General features: G+C 39.2%; 2 protein-coding genes across 8 annotated transcripts in view; one reads left to right on the top strand and one right to left on the bottom strand.

Moving 5' to 3' along the window:
* LOC133605712 (uncharacterized) overlaps positions 1 to 7,951 on the top strand; it is a 28,738-nt gene extending 20,787 nt beyond the window's left edge. For all 6 annotated transcript variants that reach the window (XM_072915856.1, XM_061958957.1, XM_061958965.1 and 3 more), the window contains 2 exons: positions 6,785 to 6,892; positions 6,982 to 7,951. In XM_072915856.1, coding sequence (XP_072771957.1) covers positions 6,785 to 6,892; positions 6,982 to 7,044 — 171 coding nt within the window. In that variant the 3' untranslated portion in view covers positions 7,045 to 7,951. The remainder of the gene's footprint in view (positions 1 to 6,784; positions 6,893 to 6,981) is intronic.
* The window catches only part of map3k4 (mitogen-activated protein kinase kinase kinase 4), a 48,798-nt gene continuing 35,946 nt past the window's right edge, over positions 7,945 to 20,796 (bottom strand). For both annotated transcript variants that reach the window (XM_061958911.1, XM_061958919.1), the window contains 6 exons: positions 19,935 to 20,051; positions 16,657 to 16,816; positions 16,468 to 16,590; positions 15,140 to 15,246; positions 14,853 to 15,032; positions 7,945 to 8,694 (listed from right to left, as the gene is read on the bottom strand). In XM_061958911.1, coding sequence (XP_061814895.1) covers positions 8,674 to 8,694; positions 14,853 to 15,032; positions 15,140 to 15,246; positions 16,468 to 16,590; positions 16,657 to 16,816; positions 19,935 to 20,051 — 708 coding nt within the window. In that variant the 3' untranslated portion in view covers positions 7,945 to 8,673. The remainder of the gene's footprint in view (positions 8,695 to 14,852; positions 15,033 to 15,139; positions 15,247 to 16,467; positions 16,591 to 16,656; positions 16,817 to 19,934; positions 20,052 to 20,796) is intronic.

The following is a 20,796-nucleotide window of genomic DNA, read 5'->3' as shown; positions in this document are numbered from 1 at the left end:
ACTGCAATCACTGTCAAAAATTCTGTAGTCCCCTCCCACTCTCCATGACTGAGGTTGCCAGATACGCACCCGAATCCGAATCCTACTCCAAGGTACTTCAAATGGCAATCGACGAGTCCTATGCTGTAGGTTTCTCTTGTTTATGCTTCTTGCAAGATGGTTTACTAAGTAATTATGTCACATTTTACTGATGTCGATTAGCCAAATGTGTTTGTAAAGTTACGCAGAAATATTTTAGTCGGGACAGATTGTTGGTATTACCCTGCTAAAATGTCCAGTTTGACTGGACGGACCACCATCGAAATGTATTATATTTAATAATATATTATATATATATTGCATAGGCCTACTTTGATAGCAAGCCAAGGCCAACACTAAAATTGCCGCCACATTTCTTTCAGGATAACTCCATGTTGCATCTAACCTGAAGCACTGTATTCTCTTCCATGTACGCACATCCCCACCTTTCAGTGCAGAGTGCAATTCATATATAAGGCGCACCGCATTATAAGGCGCATAGACGCTACAGTAGAGGCTGGGGTTACGTTATGCATCCATTAGATGGAGCTGCGCTAAAGGGAATGTCAACAAAACAAATAGTGATTGTACTGACACTTCTACTTACTGCTCTTTGTTCAACAACCCACTGTTCGAGTTTGTCCTCCAACTGTAGCCATCTCGCTTTGTTCCCTCGGAAACTCTGTTTAGTCTTCTTTACTTGGCGCAGGTCATCATGTTGCTTCCTCCACTTCCGCACCATTGTTTCGTTAATGTTAAATTCTCTCGCTGCTGCTCTATTCCCGTGTTCTACTGCGTGACTGATCGCCTTGAGTTTCAACACTGCGTCATAAGCGTGTCTCTTAATAGGAGACATTTTTGGGTCTTTACATAAAGTTTAGGTCTCGCAACTACGGTAAGCAGCCGCCGACTTCATTTTCCCCCGTAGAAGAAGCGCTTCTTTTTCTACGGTAAGCAGCCGCCGACTTCATTTTCCCCCGTAGAAGAAGAAGTGGCTGCTTACCGTAGTTGCGAGACCTGTTGTGGCTCAATATTGGTCCATATATAAGGCGCACCGGATTATAAGGCGCACTGTCAGCTTTTGAGAAAATTTGAGGTTTTTAGGTGCGCCTTATAGTGCGGAAAATTCGGTATTTTTAAAACTTAATTTTTCCTGTTTCAAATTTTTTTTTTTTAGGTACAAAACTTTGGACCAAAATTAGCTCCATCAGCAGCAGCCAAGGAAAAGGAAAAAATAAGTGTCAGTGTAGAAGCTATTTATGTTGCTGTGCTGCTGCTACTGTGTTACACTACTGTGGAGTTTTTGCAGTTATTGCAGGCAGCGCATTCTCAGACACAGTGGAAATAGTAACTGTAGTCACAACCTCATACAGCAGACATGTTGAGACTGCAGACTTCACACTGCGACTTTTGATCAATAATAATTGTGTGAATACTCCAAAGCCTTCACACATATGGTTTTCTACACCAAAATTAATCTATTTATTATTATTATTATTGTGTGAATGCTCCAAAGCACTCAAAGTTTTTGACCATTTTCCCAAAAATTCCTGCGTTTCCCGAAATTCCCAAATTTTGGGGAAAATCCATTTGTAGTGTCTTATGGTTTTAATGTTGACAATGTCGTTGTTGGTGATGCTGTGTTTTCCGATCACAGTCCTGTCATGTTCAATTTAAGTTTGCACCCTGGTGTAAAACCGCCTGCCGTGCGTCATGGGCGTGTTATTAGGTCTGACACTGCAGCCGCCTTTTCTCCTTTGTTCACTGTGTCCATGCAGAGTATATCACATTCTGCAGACACTGAACAATTGATGTGCTCTTTTGTTTCCGCATGTTCTGAGATTCTGAACAGTATAGCGCCCCTCAGAGCTATACGTCCCAAAGTCAAAACAGGAGCCTTGGCTCAATGACACCACGCGCACAGCTCGGCGTGACTGGTGGAGAGCGGAGCGCAAGTAGAAAGGGGATCACTTGGAGGTCTCTTATCAAATTTTAAAAGAAAGCTGTCGGAATTATCAAAGTGTGGTTAAAGTTGAGAAAACAAAATATCTGTCAGACTTAATTTCATATAGTGTCAGCAAGCCACGTGTTCTTTTCAAATCTATTAGTTCTGTTCTTAATCCGAATCCAGCCACTTCACTGGAGATGACAAGTGAAACTTGTGAAAAATGTATCTCCTTTTTTCTATTCGGGCAAATCTTTCTCCTTCTCCATTGAGTTTCAATGTGGGCACTTAGTGCTCGGCTGTGTTTTGTCAGTTTGAGCCTGTGTTGATGCCTTAGCTTACAGGAATAGTTGACAAACTTAAAAACCTCGTCCTGTCCCACAGACCCAGTCCCCCCTCGCTTTTTTAAAGAAAAAGAAGTCTAGGACTCTATTGACTTGTCTGTTAGGGACATCATCAACAGCAGCTTGATTTCTGGCAGTGTGCCCTCTTTTTGTAAAGGAGCAGTTGTTGAGCCTTTGATAAAAAAAAAACAGGTCTTGATCCTATCCATCCATCCATCTTCTTCCGCTTATCCGAGGTCGGGTCGCGGGGGCAGCAGCCTAAGCAGGGAAGCCCAGACTTCCCTCTCCCCAGCCACTTCGTCCAGCTCTTCCTGTGGGACCCCGAGGCGTTCCCAGGCCAGCCGGGAGACATAGTCTTTCCAACGTGTCCTGGGTCTTCCCCGCGGCCTCCTACCGGTCGGACGTGCCCTAAACACCTCCCTAGGGAGGCGTTCGGGTGGCATCCTGACCAGATGCCCGAACCACCTCATCTGGCTCCTCTCGATGTGGAGGAGCAGCGGCTTTACTTTGAGCTCCCCCCGGATGGCAGAGATTCTCACCCTATCTCTAAGGGAGAGCCCCGCCACCCGGCGGAGGAAACTCATTTCGGCCGCTTGTACCCGTGATCTTGTCCTTTCGGTCATAACCCAAAGCTCATGACCATAGGTGAGGATGGGAAAGTAGATCGACCGGTAAATTGAGAGCTTTGCCTTCCGGCTCAGCTCCTTCTTCACCACAACGGATCGATACAGCGTCCGCATTACAGAAGACGCCGCACCGATCCGCCTGTCGATCTCACGATCCACTCTTCCCTCACTCGTGAACAAGACTCCGAGGTACTTGAACTCCTCCACTTGGGGCAAGATCTCCTCCCCAACCCGGAGATGGCACTCCACCCTTTTCCGGGCGAGAACCATGGACTCGGACTTGGAGGTGCTGATTCTCATCCCAGTCGCTTCACACTCGGCTGCGAACCGATCCAGTGAGATCCTACAAGTTTCTCAAATTATCGGACCATTTCTAAATTACCTTTTGTGTCAAAAATTGTGGAGAACTGTGTTCTGGCGCAACTGCAGCCTTTTTTAGATTAAAATAGCACTTTAGATTTCAGTCTGAATACAAAGCTTTGCACAGTACTGAATCTGCACTTTTAAAGGTTTTTAATTACCGTATTTTTCGGACTATAAGTCGCAGTTTTTTTCATAGTTTGGCCGGGCTCCAGTGCGACTTATATATGTTTTTTTCCTTCTTTATTATGCATTTTCGGCAGGTGCGACTTTACTCTGGTGCGACTTATACTCCGAAAAATACGGTACTTGCTTTTAATGTCTGATTCTGGCAGCTCTGCCATTTTAGTGCTTTTAGATATTACAGCTGCCTTTGACACAGTCGACCACACAATTCTTTTAGACCGCCTGAGAGACTGTGTGGGTATCAGGGCGACTGCATTAGAGTGGTTCAGATCTTACCTGTCAGAGAGGTCCTTCTCTGTCAGGCTGGGGGACGCCACCTCTTCTTCTGCTCCACTTTACTGTGGTGTCCCCCAGGGATCTATTCTTGGCCCCATCCTGTTTGCTGTTTATCTCCTCCCTCTTGGAGAGATTTTTAAGAGGCATGGAGTGTCTTATCACTTTTATGCAGACTGCCAAATTTATATGCCGACTTCAAAAGGCCACGGCCCCCTGACACCCCTTCTCAACTGTCTATGCGACGTCAAGGCTTGGTTAGCCCAGATTTTTTTTATAATGAATGAGGGAAAAATGGTAATTATAGTTTTTGGTCCGGCCCTCACTGACTTGGGATCATTGCAAAATGATGTGCGTCCCAAAGTCACCAGCCTTGGCGTTACTATAGACAGCGATTTTAAACTTGACAAACAAGTCAATGGCGTTTTAAAATCGTGTTTTTATCATCTTCGTCTTTTAACAAAGGTAAAACCGTTTTTATCTTTTAACCTTTTTGAACAAGTCGTGCATGCTTTTATTTCAAGTCGCCTGGACTACTGCAATGCACTTTATGCTGGCATTAGCCAAAAAGCTCTCTCCCGGTTGCAGTTAGTCCAGAACGCGGCAGCACGACTTTTAACAGGGGCCAGGAAACGCGAGCATATAACCCCAATTCTTGAGACTTTGCACTGGCTCCCTGTTCATTTTAGGATTGATTTTAAAATCTTGCTGCTTGCTCTTAAAGCTTTGTATGGACTGGCACCTCATTATATCTCCAACCTCATCCAAATTTACCATCCTGCGCGCGCTCTGAGGTCCGAGAGCCAGCTCCAGCTCGTGGTGCCCAAGACCAGACTTAAAACCAGGGGAGACAGGGCCTTCTCTGTGGTCGGCCCTAAGCTCTGGAACACTCTGCCCCTCCATGTTCGAACTGCTCCCACAATACAGTGTTTTAAGTCTCGTCTTAAGACCCACTTTTATTCTTTGGCTTTTAACACTACGTGAGTTGTGTGGCCCTCTGTGTTTTTAAATTTAAATTTTTATTTATTGTTTTAATTGGTTGCACCTGGGGATAGGTTGATTGGCAACACTAAATTGGCCCTAGTGTGTGAATGTGAGTGTGAATGTTGTCTGTCTATCTGTGTTGGCCCTGCGATGAGGTGGCGACTTGTCCAGGGTGTACCCCGCCTTCCGCCCGATTGTAGCTGAGATAGGCTCCAGCGCCCCCCGCGACCCCGAAGGGAATAAGCGGTAGGAAATGGATGGATGGATGGATGGTTTTACCCTTTAAAATAGTTTTGTAATCATATTTATTTCTATATTGTTTTTATATTTATTTATTTTTTGTTTTTATTCAGTCATTGGTGGAGCTAGGGATACTATTTGAATATTGTTTTTTAATATTGTTGTGCAGCACTTTGAAAACATTTTTGTTGTTTAAATGTGCTATACAAATAAAGTGGCTTGGATTGGATTGAAATCTTGTTCCAGTGAGGGTTGGACTCCGCCAAGGCTGCCCTTTGTCACCGATTCTGTTCATAACTTTTATGGACAGAATTTCTAGGAGCAGTCAGGGCGTTGAGGGGATCCGGTTTGGTGGCTGCAGGATTAGGTCTCTGCTTTTTGCAGATGATGTGGTCCTGATGGCTTCATCTGGCCAGGATCTTCAGCTCTCACTAGATTGGTTCGCAGCTGAGTGTGAAGCGACTGGGATGACAATCAGCACCTCCAAGTCAGAGTCAATGGTTCTCGCCCGGGAAAGGGTGGAGTGCCGAGTTGGGGAGGAGATCTTGCCCCATGTGGAAGAGTTCAAGTGCCTCGGAGTCTTGTTCACGAGTGAGGGAAGAGTGAATCATGAGATCGACAGGCGGATCGGTGCGGCGTCTTCAGTAATGCGGTAATGTATCAGTCCGTTGTGGTGAAGAAGGAGCTGAGGCGTAAGGCAAAGCTCTCAATTTACCGGTCGATTTACGTTCCCATCCTCACCTATGGTCATGACCAAAAGGACAAGATCACGGGTACAAGCTGCCGAAATGAGTTTCCTCTGCCGGGTGGCGGATCTCTCCCTTAGAGATAGGGTGAGAAGCTCTGTCATCCGGGGGGAGCTCAAAGTAAAGCCGCTGCATCGAGAGGAGCCAGATGAGGTGGTTCGGGCATCTGGTCAAGATGCCACCCGAACGCCTCCCTCGGGAGGTGTTTAGGGCACGTCCGACCGGTAGAAGGCCACGGGAAAGACCCAGGACACGTTGGGAAGACTATGTCTCCCGGCTGGCCTCGGAACGACTCGGGATCCCCCGGGAGGAGCTGGACGAAGTGGCTGGGAAGAGGGAAGTCTGGGCTTCTCTGCTTAGGCTGCTGCCCCCGTGACCTAACATCGGCTAAGCGGAAGAAAATGGATGGATGGATGGGCATTTGAAATCAATGGGACATTTTTCAAAGTTCCACAACTCCCACATTTTTCATCTGATTCAAACTGTTCCAACTTCAAAATATTCAGCCTATTTGGGAATTGTGTGCTCTACTTCAACAATGTAAAAACATTTCCAGGATTGCAGTTCAACTTCAGCATTGGAGCATTCACACGCAATTCCTTCAGGAATTGCCTCATCTAGTTTAGCATGATTTTCTCTTTGAGGCATCACATTTGTTTGATTTGTTTGTTTTTGCAAGTTGAAATGAAAGGGAGCTACTTTGAAGGAAACGACACATGAAACACCACCTTTCTATTGGTGGAAAAACAGCTTATCATTAATCACTCAAAGATTACCAATAGTCCTCTGTTAGTTTACTTTGTGCTTTCAACAAACTCCTGTGAATTACATAAAAATGTACACTCTGGCCACTGGTGTTTGGCAAGTTAAAGAAATTTGGTTTCGGATCAAATCATTTTTACGTCCATAATGGGATGGATCACTGGGTGAATGAAAACGATGTAATACATACGCAACACGCGCTGTTAACACACACAGAGAGTAACCAGACTATAGAATAAAAAAAGAGCCACAGGCCACACTTAGAACACCCCTGGACTAAAGTGTGTGATGTGTCCACAGTGGAAGTCGCTGTCAGAGCCCGAGCAGGAAAAATATTACCAGCAAGCAGACGTGGAAAAACGGCTTCACAGCCAGATGCACCCAAACTGGTCCTGCACAGACAACTATGTGAGTCCATGGTCATGTTTTCAACTTTGAAGATGCTTCTGTCAACTCATATGAGGTGTGTGTTTTGTGTGTGCGTGTGCGTGTGACAGGGCAGAAAGAGAAGGAAGCAGATGGAGGAGTTGCCAATAGGGAATCCATCAATGAAAGTGTGACTAAACCAACCATTGAACAAAACGTCACCATAATCGACTTAAAATTATAACTATGAAATCATACAAAAATCCATGTAAAATATTCCTCCCTTATTATGATCATAGTGTACAATAATATACACAGCAGACCAAAATGACACTATTATTATGTTTGTTGTGTACTGGAGCTATAAACTCCGTCACGTTGCTTCAACATTGTCACGTCAAATGCCACTGTGTGACTAAATAACACTGACTAATAAAACATATATGACAAAGGTTAGAAAGAAAAATACTTTTTAAGCTACAATATTTCTAAAATGTCATTTTGTTTGTTTGAATAACTTACTAACTTGGATACATTATCAGACCATGAAGGTCATCACGTTTGGTTTGTTTGGGCTCCTCTTAGTGGACATTTGATAGTACAGCGGGTCAAAAAACTAGGGGACAATAATTTGAGGTAGTGTTCCCTCAATTATCGTGGGAGTTACATTCCAGACCCTAGGTAGGTGCATTTTGTAGGGACACTATTAAGTATTTTATTGGATTTTACATACGCTCTCCACACAGCTCACACACACAAGGACTCGTTAATGCGATAAACGCGTAAAATGTATCTAAAATATTGATAAACTTAAATACTGTTGCTAAAAGGTACTATTATATTTCACCAAATTTCAAGGCCAGTGTCATTAAGCGCAATAAATATTGTACTCCAACACTCGCCAGTTTGCCACATTCGTGAACTGTGGGCCTTTAAGTCAAGTGTCACTTTGCTGCCATATAGTGGGCTCTTGCTGTAACCACAGATTTCTCAGATTTCAGATGCCAGACAGAACATTTTCAGGCAAAAATCATACTCACTTCATTGGTGTGATATGTCTAATATATAGGATTACAAAATGATAAACAAGCCTGTTTTATTTTAATAAAAAACAAATGTTTTATTAATATTGTTTGTACATAGCAAACACTAAGAGCAGCAGAGGACCACGTGTTGAGAGTGTGTGTGTACAGTAAGTTGTGTGTAGAGCAGCAGTGAGCGGAGGCAGGCCTTCTTCCTCATCTTCATCAGGGCTGCACCGCGGTCACTTGAACGACTTGACTTTTACTCCTCGGCAAAAATCAAAAAATTAAGAAATAAAGAATGGAAACAAATCCTTCCTGGAACACTTGACAAAGAAATAAATTCATTTGAATATTTGGATGGTGTTCATTTCATAAAAAGGACAAAGCGGCGATCCTTCCATTCAATCAGCAAAGTTTTCAGCCCCTTAAAAAATTCCACTGAAATAAAATTCTTCCTTGCTCCACTCAACTAACTGCCCCCTTGGGTAAACAGTTTAAAAGTGCCATACGGTTTGGTACCACCCCCAATCCCACCCCACCCATTAGTTTAAAAAACTAAACAAAAAAAAACAGTAAAGTTCAATGCCATTTCACAGGTCGGTGACAACAACAAAGTTGTCAATAATTACTTTACAATATTGTTTATACAAGCATGAATGTAGATGCTATTCTTACAATATATACATAAAGTCCATAGATACACAAAGAAAGAACCGCTCAATGGACACTGAAAATAAGAGTCTTCAGCCTAAACATCTACTTGTCCACGCTCGCAAAGTCCAAAGGTCACAAAGGTTGTCACTCCTCATCCGTACACACCTGCAACAGAAATAAATGAGCATAAGGACAAAATAATGCATTTACTAACGCAGTAAAATCAACGCAAAACTCCAAACACACAACAAAGTTTTTACTCACGCCGACAACTGGCAAGTAAAAATAATTTCTGAAGTAAAAAAAAAAAACAAGTATAAAAACTATTTTCTCCAAAAACTTTTGGCAGTAATATTCCACACACTTGCCCTCGGCACACCCATAAATTGCACGCCAGGTGGTGTCGCTGAGTCAATTGAAGGCCATTACACTTAATTGCGCATGGTGCCATCCACCAAAAACGAAAAAGAAGCAGGGTGGGGAGTAAAATGGCGGTCAGAAGAGAGCTCAACCTGTAAGTTAACCTGTACGTTTCAGGCAGGGTGGAATATTACCACTAAAAGTTTAACTTGCAGAAAAGTGTTTTTTTTTACTTGCGAATCGTGGGTGCGACATCAACATGTAGTGCATGGAAGTGTGTATGTATTGACTTTTCTGATTCGGACTCTGTGGTTACATGTTTGCTTTTCTTACGGCCAGTGTTTCAGCTGTCTATTAAATGGTTCCACTTCAGATTGTGTTTCTATTTCATATGGCAAATCATTGGAAACCTAATCCCTGTCGCTGGCCTCGTTTACACTGCACACCAAATCTGATTTTTTATGCCCTCAAGTGACAGTTCTGATTTTATTTTGTTGGTCTAAACGCTCCAAAGTGCTTCAAATGTGATCTTCTGGCATCAGATTCAGGCCACATTAGGAGGTAGTTCGAATCAGATTGGAATCTGATCGTTTCAAATAAACGCAAAGCGACCCGAATGTGACTTTTTCGTTATCTTTAGACGAGCTACGTCATTCGTGTGTGCGGGGAAAGACGCAGTCGCCAGCGGAAGTGGATATTTCACCACAACATCAAAGTCTATTTAAGACGACCAAATTTTCGATGCATCACTATCAATAGTGCACAAATAATAGGTTATATGTAATATATAAATACATATTTTGATTTCGACGAAATAACGATCGTTGAAGGACCAAAATTGATGCTGTGGCATATTTGCTTACATGTGAGTTGGAAAAAAAAGCTCACATAGATCCACGCTGATGTCTGGGTCTCCTCTACTTAACAGCCGTCCCAAATATATTATACTATACAGGACTGTCTCAGAAAATTAGAATATTGTGATAAAGTTCTTTATTTTCTGTAATGCAACTAAAAACATGAAAATGTCATACATTCTGGATTCATTACACATCAACTGAAATATTGCAAGCCTTTTATTATTTTAATATTGCTGATTATGGCATACAGCTTAAGAAAACTCAAATATCCTATCTAAAAAATTTTGAATATTTCCTCAGACCAAGTAAAAAAATAAAGATTTATAACAGCAAAACAAAATCAAACATTTGAAAATGTCAATTAATGCACTCAGTACTTGGTTGGGAATCCTTTTGCACGGATTACTGCATCAATGCGGCGTGGCATGGAGGCAATCAGCCTGTGGCATTGCTGAGGTGTTACTGCCCACAGTGCCAAAACCACCAGTAACTGGTGTACTGACCATGGCATTACTGTCCTCGATTGGCCTGCCAACTCCCCTGACCTGAACCCCATAGAGAATTTGTGGGGTATTGTGAAGAATAGCTGAAAGACACCAGACCCAATAATGCAAACGAGCTAAAGGCCGTTACTGAAGCATCCTGGGCATCCACAACACCTCAGCAATGCCACAGGCTGATTGCCTCCATGCCACGCCGCATTGATGCAGTAATCCGTGCAAAAGGATTCCCAACCAAGTACTGAGTGCATTAATTGACATTTTCAAATGTTTGATTTTTTTTTGCTGTTATAAATCTTTTTTTTTTTACTTGGTCTGAGGAAATATTCACATATTTTTGAGATAGGATATTTGAGTTTTCTTAAGCTGTATGCCATAATCAGCAATATTAAAATAATAAAAGGCTTGCAAAATTTCAGTTGATGTGTAATGAATCCAGAATGTATGACATTTTTGTTTTTTTAATTGCATTACAGAAAATAAAGAACGTTATCACAATATTCTAATTTTCTGAGACAGTCCTGTATATTTCATTTATTTTTATGAAAAAAAACCACTCATTTTTAAGGTGTTGCAACTTTTATTTTATTTTGTAGTAGCAGCGACTTCCTCCCAGTCAACTTCCTTTGTTTTCACTTTATTGAAGTGTGCATGCAAGTGACATTGCGGCCACATTGTTGCCACATTGGGGCGTGAGCACGTTTACACTGGAGTCTGATAAAAATCACATTTTACCAGCTGTGTAAACAGTCAGCTGGAAAAAATCAGATTACAAACAAATCTGATTTGGGCCACTTTGGCCTGCAGTGTAAACAGAGTCACTTAGAAACTTGACTGGCCAAATGTGTTTTGCCTGCGCTACATTTACCACCCATCACCCGCCTTGTGACCACTCTCCTTGTGTTCATTTTGTCACAAATCAAATATGAATTTTAGAAAGGAGAACTTAACTTAAAAGCGTCTATTTCTGTACAATTATACAGTGGTGCCACATTGTTGCTCTCTGATGATGATATAATGGCTCTGACTTGATTTCTTGTGACACAGTCACACAGTAGGATAAGTGAAAGTATCATGGCATGAACAAAATAATACAAATAAAATACAAATTTCACTCCATAAATACTGTACAGGCTGTTTTTGTAAACAAAGCATGCATTTATTATTACCTAAACCACAATGTAGAGGAGACAAATTGGTTTAGTACAAGTAAACACAAATCATTGTGATATATATATATATATATGTGTATATATATATATGGGAAGTGAGGATGTTATTTCCGAAATTTAAAAACTTGTCATATAATAACTGAATTTGAGGACTTTATGAATGATTTTGGAGTGCATGAGAAAGGGCCCAAACTGTAGCTAGTCACTACATTTGTTGTGAGTCATTTTTTTGAAAAATATATACAGTAAATATGTCTTATTACTTGCTCATTAAGGTAGCAATACTGATCCCTCTTGCTACGTATTTTTATTCTCTCTGAATTCATGCTGCCATCCAAGGCTTTGTGTGGCCCAAAGCAAGATTTTGTTTGTGGCCCCATTTTTTTTTTTACTTATTATTGTTAATATAAGACTCCCCCACCCCACATAAACCCAGCATCACCGTCCGACAAACGAACTAAGTACGTTTACATGGCCTAATAAACAAATTATTGACATAATTTGGTTGAATCTAGCTTTTTAAAACACATGTTAAAAACATTATGAATGTTATGTCTCCAATAATTTGTACGGTAAAAACTTTAATAAAAGTGTCTTACTTTTTAAAGATGGGATTAGCATATCTCGATGATGCGATTGTAAACCAGTTCTCTCTTGCATGTTTCCACTGTCATCAGATCGGGCGCTCTACACACACGCCAGTCTTCCAAACATGATAACCCGATCAGAAAACCCGCAATAGTTACATGTTTATGTCTCAGTTCATCACATTGTGTGGATAATAATCATAATAATACCTTATTAATTAAATAATAAATAAATAAATTATGGAATGTATTAAGCAAAGAAATCAAACAAAGCACCAATCTGATTCAGTTTAAGAGACTACAAGTGTTCAGTACAAAGAAGAACAATTATGATGAACATCTAGAACCTTTTTGTTTTTGTTTTTTGAGATGATTATTACTTTGGAACTATCTCACTCTCCATGTGAGACGGACCCCTTCTTTGGCTACTTTTAAGACCCTTCTTAAAATCCATTTTTACTCACTGGCTTTCAACCCAGCATGAGACTTTGAACTGTTTAAACTCTTTTTAACTGCCTTTTATCTAACAAGTTGCTCTCAAGATATGTTTTTTTTTGCTCTTTTATGTGTATATATGTATGTGTGTGTATTTTACCTCTGTTTTAAATGATATATTTTAGTCCGTCCTTTGCCTGTATTTCTCTGCTTGTTGTGTGTTTACTTGTTTGTGGTGTACAGCCTTTTGTTTTTCAACTGTGGTTGTTTTTAAAGGGCTTTATAAATAAAGTTAGTATCTATTTAATACTTGTTTACTTACTTGTGGTATATTTTTTTATTTACCCACTGTTCTGTTACAAACTGAGAAAAAGGAAATGGGATAAAACTGCTATATGATATGATAAGGGGTAGGATTAAATAAGTTCTGCTTCTTCCTACTCTTTTTCGGACGTGCTGTAATGAAACAAGTGGAAATATGTGATGCATTACATTGTATCGTATGCATGTTCCAAATAAACTGAAAGTGAACTGAATGATATTATGAGTGCATACTGTGTTGAGTAAACAGTGAACTTACTGTTGAACTTTGACAGCAAAAGTGACTTTATGATGTAGTTTTTTAGTTGACGGATTTACCAATTGAAAGAATATTTTTTTTGCAAAAGCCTCACAGGTGTCAGACTCGTGGCCCGCCACTTCAATTTATTTGGCCCTCGAAAGCCTTGGAATAATATGTATCAATAAAGTACTGGAACTTTTCTTACTAAATGTATTCTTCCTTTCTATTTTGGGAGGGGAAAAAAATATTTACTCCATGTAATTGCCAATTATGTTAACTTAAATATTGTCTAATTATGCGAAAAAATATATTATCAAACGTTCAAACAATTTTTAAAATAGAAATAAATAATAATGATTTCAAAGAAAGTTATCCATCAAATTGTGCAATGTAAAAGTAGCAATAATAAATAGTAAAATTGTGAAATTTACTGTGGTTTTTACAACATTTTTCTCTAAATGAAAAAAAAAAAGTACTTTTTTTTACTGTAATAAATTGTGGTGCCATTTTGGCTTTTATAGAAATACACAGACAAATCTACAGTTGTTGATTTGCAAACTAGCAGCTCAGGTGCCAACATTTTTTTTATTTTTTATTTACAGTAAAAAAACAAATGTACATTTTAACAGTAAAATTCTGGCAACTGAGCGGCATTTTTTCTATACCATAAAAAGAGCAGTACTGTTTTTCAATTTACAGTAAAATACACTAAATTTTGAGGTGAAATTATTGCAATTTACCATATTTTTATTTACATTTTAGTTAAAAAAAATCTACTAATAAAGTGCATTAAAATGTGTGTAGTAATAGTGTTTACTGTTAGAGGCAGCCCTCTGGGACAAAACATAACTGCGATGTGGCCCTCAGTGAAAACGACTGATACCTCTGGCCTAGGCCATGATCATGTGGCACCCTAGTGGTTGTGGCCCTAAACAAGAGTTTAGTGCAGGGGTGTCAAACTCATTATAGATCGGGGGCCACATGGAGAAAAATCTACTGGTAAAATCCCAGCACGATAACTTAAAAATAAAGACAACTTCAGATTGTTTTCTTTGTTTAAAAATAGAACAAGCACATTCTGAAATTGTACAAATCACAATATTGTTTTTTTTGTTGTTGTTTTTTTACAATTACCAGTTGCGATTAATAGCATACATACTTTATTTGTTGTTATTTAGATTTTCTGAATAAATTATGTGATAATGTTCATCAGTCAACTCCATTCATCCATCCATTTTCTACCGCTTGTCCCCTTTGGGGTCGCGGGGGGTGCTGGAGCCTATCTCAGCTGCATTCGGGCGGAAGGGGGGTGAACACCCTGGACAAGTCGCCACCTCATCACAGATAGACAAACAACTCATTGGTGTTAATTTTCATTGCATCAAGATAAAAAAAAAAAATATCAAAATCAAATTACAGGATGTTATTTATGTAGTTTGATCATTTTCCTCAACTGTTGTACTAACATCATGTGGTTTATTTTGTGCATAACATCCTCTACAAAGATACAAAGAATTGCTATTGCGACATCCAGTGGACACATTTAGAACAGCTGTTTCTTTCATTAAAAAATTTCAGGTTAATTTTTATACTTAGCAAACTCATCCCGCGGGCCGGATAAAACGTGTTCGCAAGCCTCATCCCGTACGTTTGACAGCCTAGGTTTAGAGTGTTTATGCGATAGGCAGGCTCTGCCAGGATTTACTCTAAGGAGTTGTAATGACAAGCTATAATAATAATAAAGGATTGGATTTACATAGTGCTTAGAGTTGCACACAGTCCCGTTATAATGTGTTTTAAATTGAGCGGTAGTTCCAAAAGTACAAGAAGGTAAGAGAAGCGAGCACCTTGACAAAGGGATGATCAAGCAGCATACTCGCAGTCCAGCGTCGTTTAGGTTCGCTCTCCAGACAGTGGCCCAAGAAGTCCTTGCCCTCGGTGCTCAGCTTCTCCGGGATGGGGGGCTTATGGCCCATGCCCACTTTGTACATGATCTGAAAGTTGTGCTCGTACTCATGCCAGGGTCTCTGCACATGGAAACAAAATAGTGCACATGCTCGCATGAAGACAAAGGCACTTTGAGATCAAACGTGCGACACTTTGCAGTTGGAAGCGTGTGCAGAAAAGACGTTACCTTTCCTGTCACCATCTCAATGAGGACGCAGCCTAAACTCCAGATGTCTGCTGCTCTTCCATGGCCTTCACCTTTTGCTCTCGTGATGACTTCAGGTGCCATGTAGGCTGATCAGGGGAGGAAAACAGGAATATACAGGTTATTAAATATGAATTGTAGGCCACAAGATGAGCAAATATATGGGGGATTAAAATGTAACATTAATTTGATTGACATAATCAAAGAGGTTGTCATTAACAATGTTTATTGTTGTTTGCACTACAAGTGAGCTGCTTTCTAATATTTTGCCTATATATATATATATACACACATATATATATGTGTGTATATATACACATATATATATATATGTGTATATATATACCGGTATGTGTATATATATATACATATATATATATATATACACACCGGTATATATAAAAATATATATATATATTGGAGGGGCTGTAGTTTGGTGACCAATGGTCTACATCATGCTCTTAAACTATATATATATATATATATAAAAATTATTATTTTTATTTTTGGTCTTTTTTTTTTAATCTGTCCTTTCTAATCCATTTTCTACCGCTTGTTACTCTCGGGGTCCTCTAGCCGTTCAGGCAAATCATATTGTCTATTAATGCATTTTCCCATCGATAACGTGACATCATCGCGCTCAGAATATATATATAACAAATATATATATATATATATATATATATATATATATATATATATATATATATATATATATATATATACATACATATATATATATATACAGCCAGGCCAAATTGTTTTAACCCAATGCAGAAACTCTAGAAAAAAATTTTAAATAATATAAATCCATCCATCCATCCATCCATTTTCTATATATATATATATATATATATATATATATATATATATATATATATATATATATATATATATATATATAAAATATAAATAAATAATTTCTAGGAAATTCTAGCCAACCTGAGTCAAAAAGTTTGGAGACCCCTGATGTATACAAAAGCTGTGAGTTTGTCTGCATAAAGCCAAATATTTTTTAAGTAAATTATTGCATATTGCTCTAATAAGTGGCACCTTGAGGCAATAATATGTTGATTGACAGTCTAAAAGTAACATGTCCTCCTTCACTCCTTATTTTCCCAGTTGCATGCATTTTATGTATCAAATATAAAAATTGCAAGTTGAATCGCATTCTCAATTTTGGAGAGAAAAATCGCAATTGGGTTTTTTCTCAGAACATTTTTTTTTTTAAGCCTTTTTAAAAAAATACATGCAACACAGCCAATTATGCAAATCACACGATGAGGCCACGCCCCCACCACTGGTCTTACCGGCTGTCCCCAGAGTGCTGTTGACCTCGCCCGGCATGGTGTGGGTGTTGTTTCTTAACTTGACCGAGCAGCCAAAGTCGCCCAGTTTAATGAGGCCAGAAGACGTCAGAAAGATGTTGGCTCCTGATGAGAGAGCGCTGCTGTTAGGAGAGGGGGAGGGGGAACAGGTGTGGCGCAGAGGTCGCTGACCTTTAATGTCCCTGTGGACGATGCCGTGCTCATGGAGGACATTGATGGCGGTGGTGATCTGCTTGCTGTACAGCCTGATTACGTGCTCCTGCAGGCCCAGCCTGGACACCTCCTCCAGGGTGCCCTCGTCACAGTACTCCATGAAGATGTACATCTCCTCCTGAAGGGTGGACGCCGCAGAGGGGGTGAGTGGTGGGAAGCAAAATAAATCAAACCAAAACTAATAAACAAGATGAACAGAAAATATATTTTGTACAATTTTTTTTTAAGGCAAATCCGAGTTCCAGGTGGAAACACTGTCCAATTTTTGGAACGTCTGTCGAGGCGCTGTGTGGATAGGAGGTCCATCGAACACTTCATGGAGCAACACTTTTTATAAACACATTAAAAAAACGATAGCAAAAAAAATTAAAAAAGATCACGCAAAGCTGGTAATTTTCTGACGTACAAACCACGCCAAAACCAACCCTGCGTCATACCGACATATAACTCGCACTCACAAACTCATTAGACTCAGCCACTGATGCGTTTATGGTCACACAAAAAGTGGGACAACTCCAACACCACACAAACTGTAAATTCCAGCTCGAGTCACACGCAGCTAATCATCTGTTTTGCTAGTTTGCTTAAAGGGGAAGTGCACATTTTTATTTTTAATGCCTATCATTCCCAATCCTTATGTAAGACAAGAACTTGTTTTTATTTTTCAATGCATTCTGACTAGCGATGGCCGATAATATCGGACTGCCGATATTATTGGCCGATAAATGCTTTAAAATGTAATATCGGAAATTATCGGTATCGGTTTCAAAAAGTAAAATTTATGACTTTTTAAAACGCCGCTGTGTACACGGATGTAGGGAGAAGTACAGAGCGCCAATAAACCTTAAAGGCACTGCCTTTGCGTGCCGGCCCAGTCACATTAAATCTACGGCTTTTCACACACACATAAGTGAATGCAACCCATACTTGGTCAACAGCCATACAGGTCACACTGAGGGTGGCCGTATAAACAACTTTAACACTGTTACAAATATGCGCCACACCGTGAACCCACACCAAACAAGAATGACAAACACAGTTCGGGAGAACATCCGCACCGTAACACAACATAAACACAACAGAACAAATAACCAGAACCCCTTGCAGCACTAACTCTTCCGGGACGCTACTATATACTATATGCAAAATGTAAATGGATTATTGTTGGTGCCTTTTTGGATGGTTATTTATTGGATTTTATGGGTGGAATAGAAGACCTCCCAGTTTCTCTGTAAATGGATTTTTATTTATGTTTATTAACGAGTTAGAATGCATTAAAAATACATCTGTCGTCTTGTCTTTCATAATGATTGTGAACAACAGGCTAAATTCCAAAAAAGTGCAGTTCCCCTTTAAAGCTAACAGTGCAGAAGAGTCAAGAGAGGTAAATGCTTATAACTCTTATTATCGTGAAATAAACAAGTACTGGAAATCAGGGATCCACAGATTATCGGCGCCGATATTTGGCATTTTGACATATCGATATCGGTCTTCTTTTAGCTTTATCAGACGATATTTATATTGTTTTTACAATTACAACAGAAATACATCAGCAGATACAATACATACACAAATGATACCAGTATTTAGTATTTACAACTTGTGATAAGTGGAGAGTAAGTTAGTTGTAATAACAACCAGTGCTCCATTCTGCTAACTGCGCTGTCGTGCTCAGACGGCCACTTTAGTTTTATTGAAATGTTTGCCATATTTAGAAACCATATATTCCATATCAATCATATCATATTGACAAATCATTTATGTAAATGTTACACATTGAGAACGTAATTGCTATGATGTGGAAAAGGCGTAGAATTAAATAAGCTTTTCTTCTTCCTACTCCTTTTCAGACATGTTGTAAAGAGAAATTTATATATGTAAAATATGTGATGTATCATATAGAAACTGTATAAATGTTTAATCTCTTAAGGCCCAAGCTGTTTGTTTACATGCTTTTTTTATTTCTCTTTGCTATTTGGGCTTATTGGACCCTTATTAGAATAAAAACTAAGAATCATCTTTTGATATGATGTACTTAGTCCATAAGTACACAAACGTGTACGTCATGTTTAGTGACATGCTAATTCTTATTTTTTCACTTTTTTTTTTTCAAAATTCCATTGTATGTTATACTCTTCTAACACCACCAGATGGCAGTATAAGTGTCCACATAAGTGGCCATAAGACCCCAATTCAGTAGTGTACACAATTTTGGAAATAAGAGCTAAAAGGTGCTGTCCAAGCATGTGGCCGCTAAGCCTTTAATTAAAGTAAACTTCAATCGACCAATCAATATTTCAGGTTTTCATACAGAAACCTTAATATTAAAATCCATAAACTGCTGTAAAATTGATTAGCTTGCAATTTATTGTGATGTAGAAAAATCCCATATTTTTACCAATTTTGAGCAGATCTCCCATATTTTGAAATGCAAATGCTGATGCTCCTCTTAGACACACGTAATAAAGGTGTGTGTGAAATCCCCTGATGTGGTTTGGTGCTAAATTCACCACAACATTAGCGGCCCATACAAAATTATGTCACTGCTTGCCTGACGTTACTGAAAAATAATGTTTAAAAACAATTTCAAGTCGTGTGTAGCTGTTTACTCACGTATAATATTCATGTTCAGCTACGGTTTACTGCAAATTAATATCGGCTCCAAATACCGGGTATCGACCTTGAAAAAAACATATCCATGTCCAACATGTCTATCTCTACTCAGACTCCCCAATCAGATGTGTGCTTATTCTACTGTCATGTTTTAAGAATGTTAATTTGTGGATAATAAACATGCAATTCTGTTATTAGACTTATGCTAACATAAACTGTAATGATATATTTTACAGACAGAAAGTTACAAGAATGTATCCCATGCTTACAGCTCATTGTGCAACATGGGAATGTTTTAAGGGGAACTAAATATGATCTCTGAAATGGGTACAAAATATTTTCCAAGCAGGACCCCCACTCAGACATACAATACTAGTACATAGCTCATTAAAAACAAGTTTGTTTTGTTATAAATGACTGTTGTCATTTGATTATAATAATAAGACATTTAACTTGTTAATATGTCAGGTTTGGGACAGGTGTGCTGCTGGTATGGCCACTGTGTGCACACCTGATGTTGCCCACATGCGATCCACTGACTGCTCAGGGAGTTTGTGCGTTTGGTCAGACACATGAAAAATTCGAAGAACATTGGTGGGGAGTGTCGGCTGTGTGCGTCTTACCCTGTGGAGCTCCACTCCGAAGTAGCGCACCAAGTTTGGGTGCTTGATGCCTTCAAAAATTTTCAGCTCGTCTGCCGTCTCCTTGATGGTTTTGTGGTCGTTCGGCTGGAATCGGATCTAATGATGCAGAAAGTAAAAACTTGGGATTAGTTTGGTCCACACTGGAAAAACTTTAAACCTGAGGGGACAAAGGTGATCTTTTTTGTCCTTACAGTAAATATTTGCTGTAATTGAGCCATCTATTTTCCCAAGGTTTTTCTTGTCATATTTTTTAATTTCAATGTCCAATTTTTTCACAGGTGTACGATACACTGGCAAGTATTCCACAATGCCCCAAAGACCAACTGCATATAAAAGTTCCTTATTTTTTGAAAGACAAAAATATTTTGGATTGTTTTGCTTTCCCCCAATCTCTCAATCAACTTCAACCCCAAAGAAAAATATCAAACATAAAGTGTTCTTATTTTTCATTTGAACACATTGAAGGCATTTTGATCAAATGATCATTGTAATTTTTTTGTTGGTTTTCTTAAGCATATTTTACAAAATTTTTGCCCTAAACTAAGCATTTTCAACAGCACAGCAAATCACATAGTTGACATTGCCCTGAAGTAACAAGAAAAATAATGAATGAATGAATGCTTTATTTCAAACAAACATGTGAATACTACGTTACACTTGAAACACTTGATGATAATAAACCCTTTGTATGTTAGAAAAGAAGTAGCAATAAGCATTAGCTTATTAATTCCTATCCCTACTCCTTTTAGTACCTAGTGCCATATTACTTCCTGTGTTCCTTTTTTTCTTCTTCTTTTTTTAATACTCTCAACCAAAAACAACAATCGCCAACAAACAACCA

Source organism: Nerophis lumbriciformis, linkage group LG02 (genome assembly GCF_033978685.3).
Source record: "Nerophis lumbriciformis linkage group LG02, RoL_Nlum_v2.1, whole genome shotgun sequence".
Taxonomy (NCBI): Eukaryota; Metazoa; Chordata; class Actinopteri; order Syngnathiformes; family Syngnathidae; genus Nerophis; species Nerophis lumbriciformis.
This window is presented reverse-complemented; position numbering and strand designations above follow the sequence as displayed.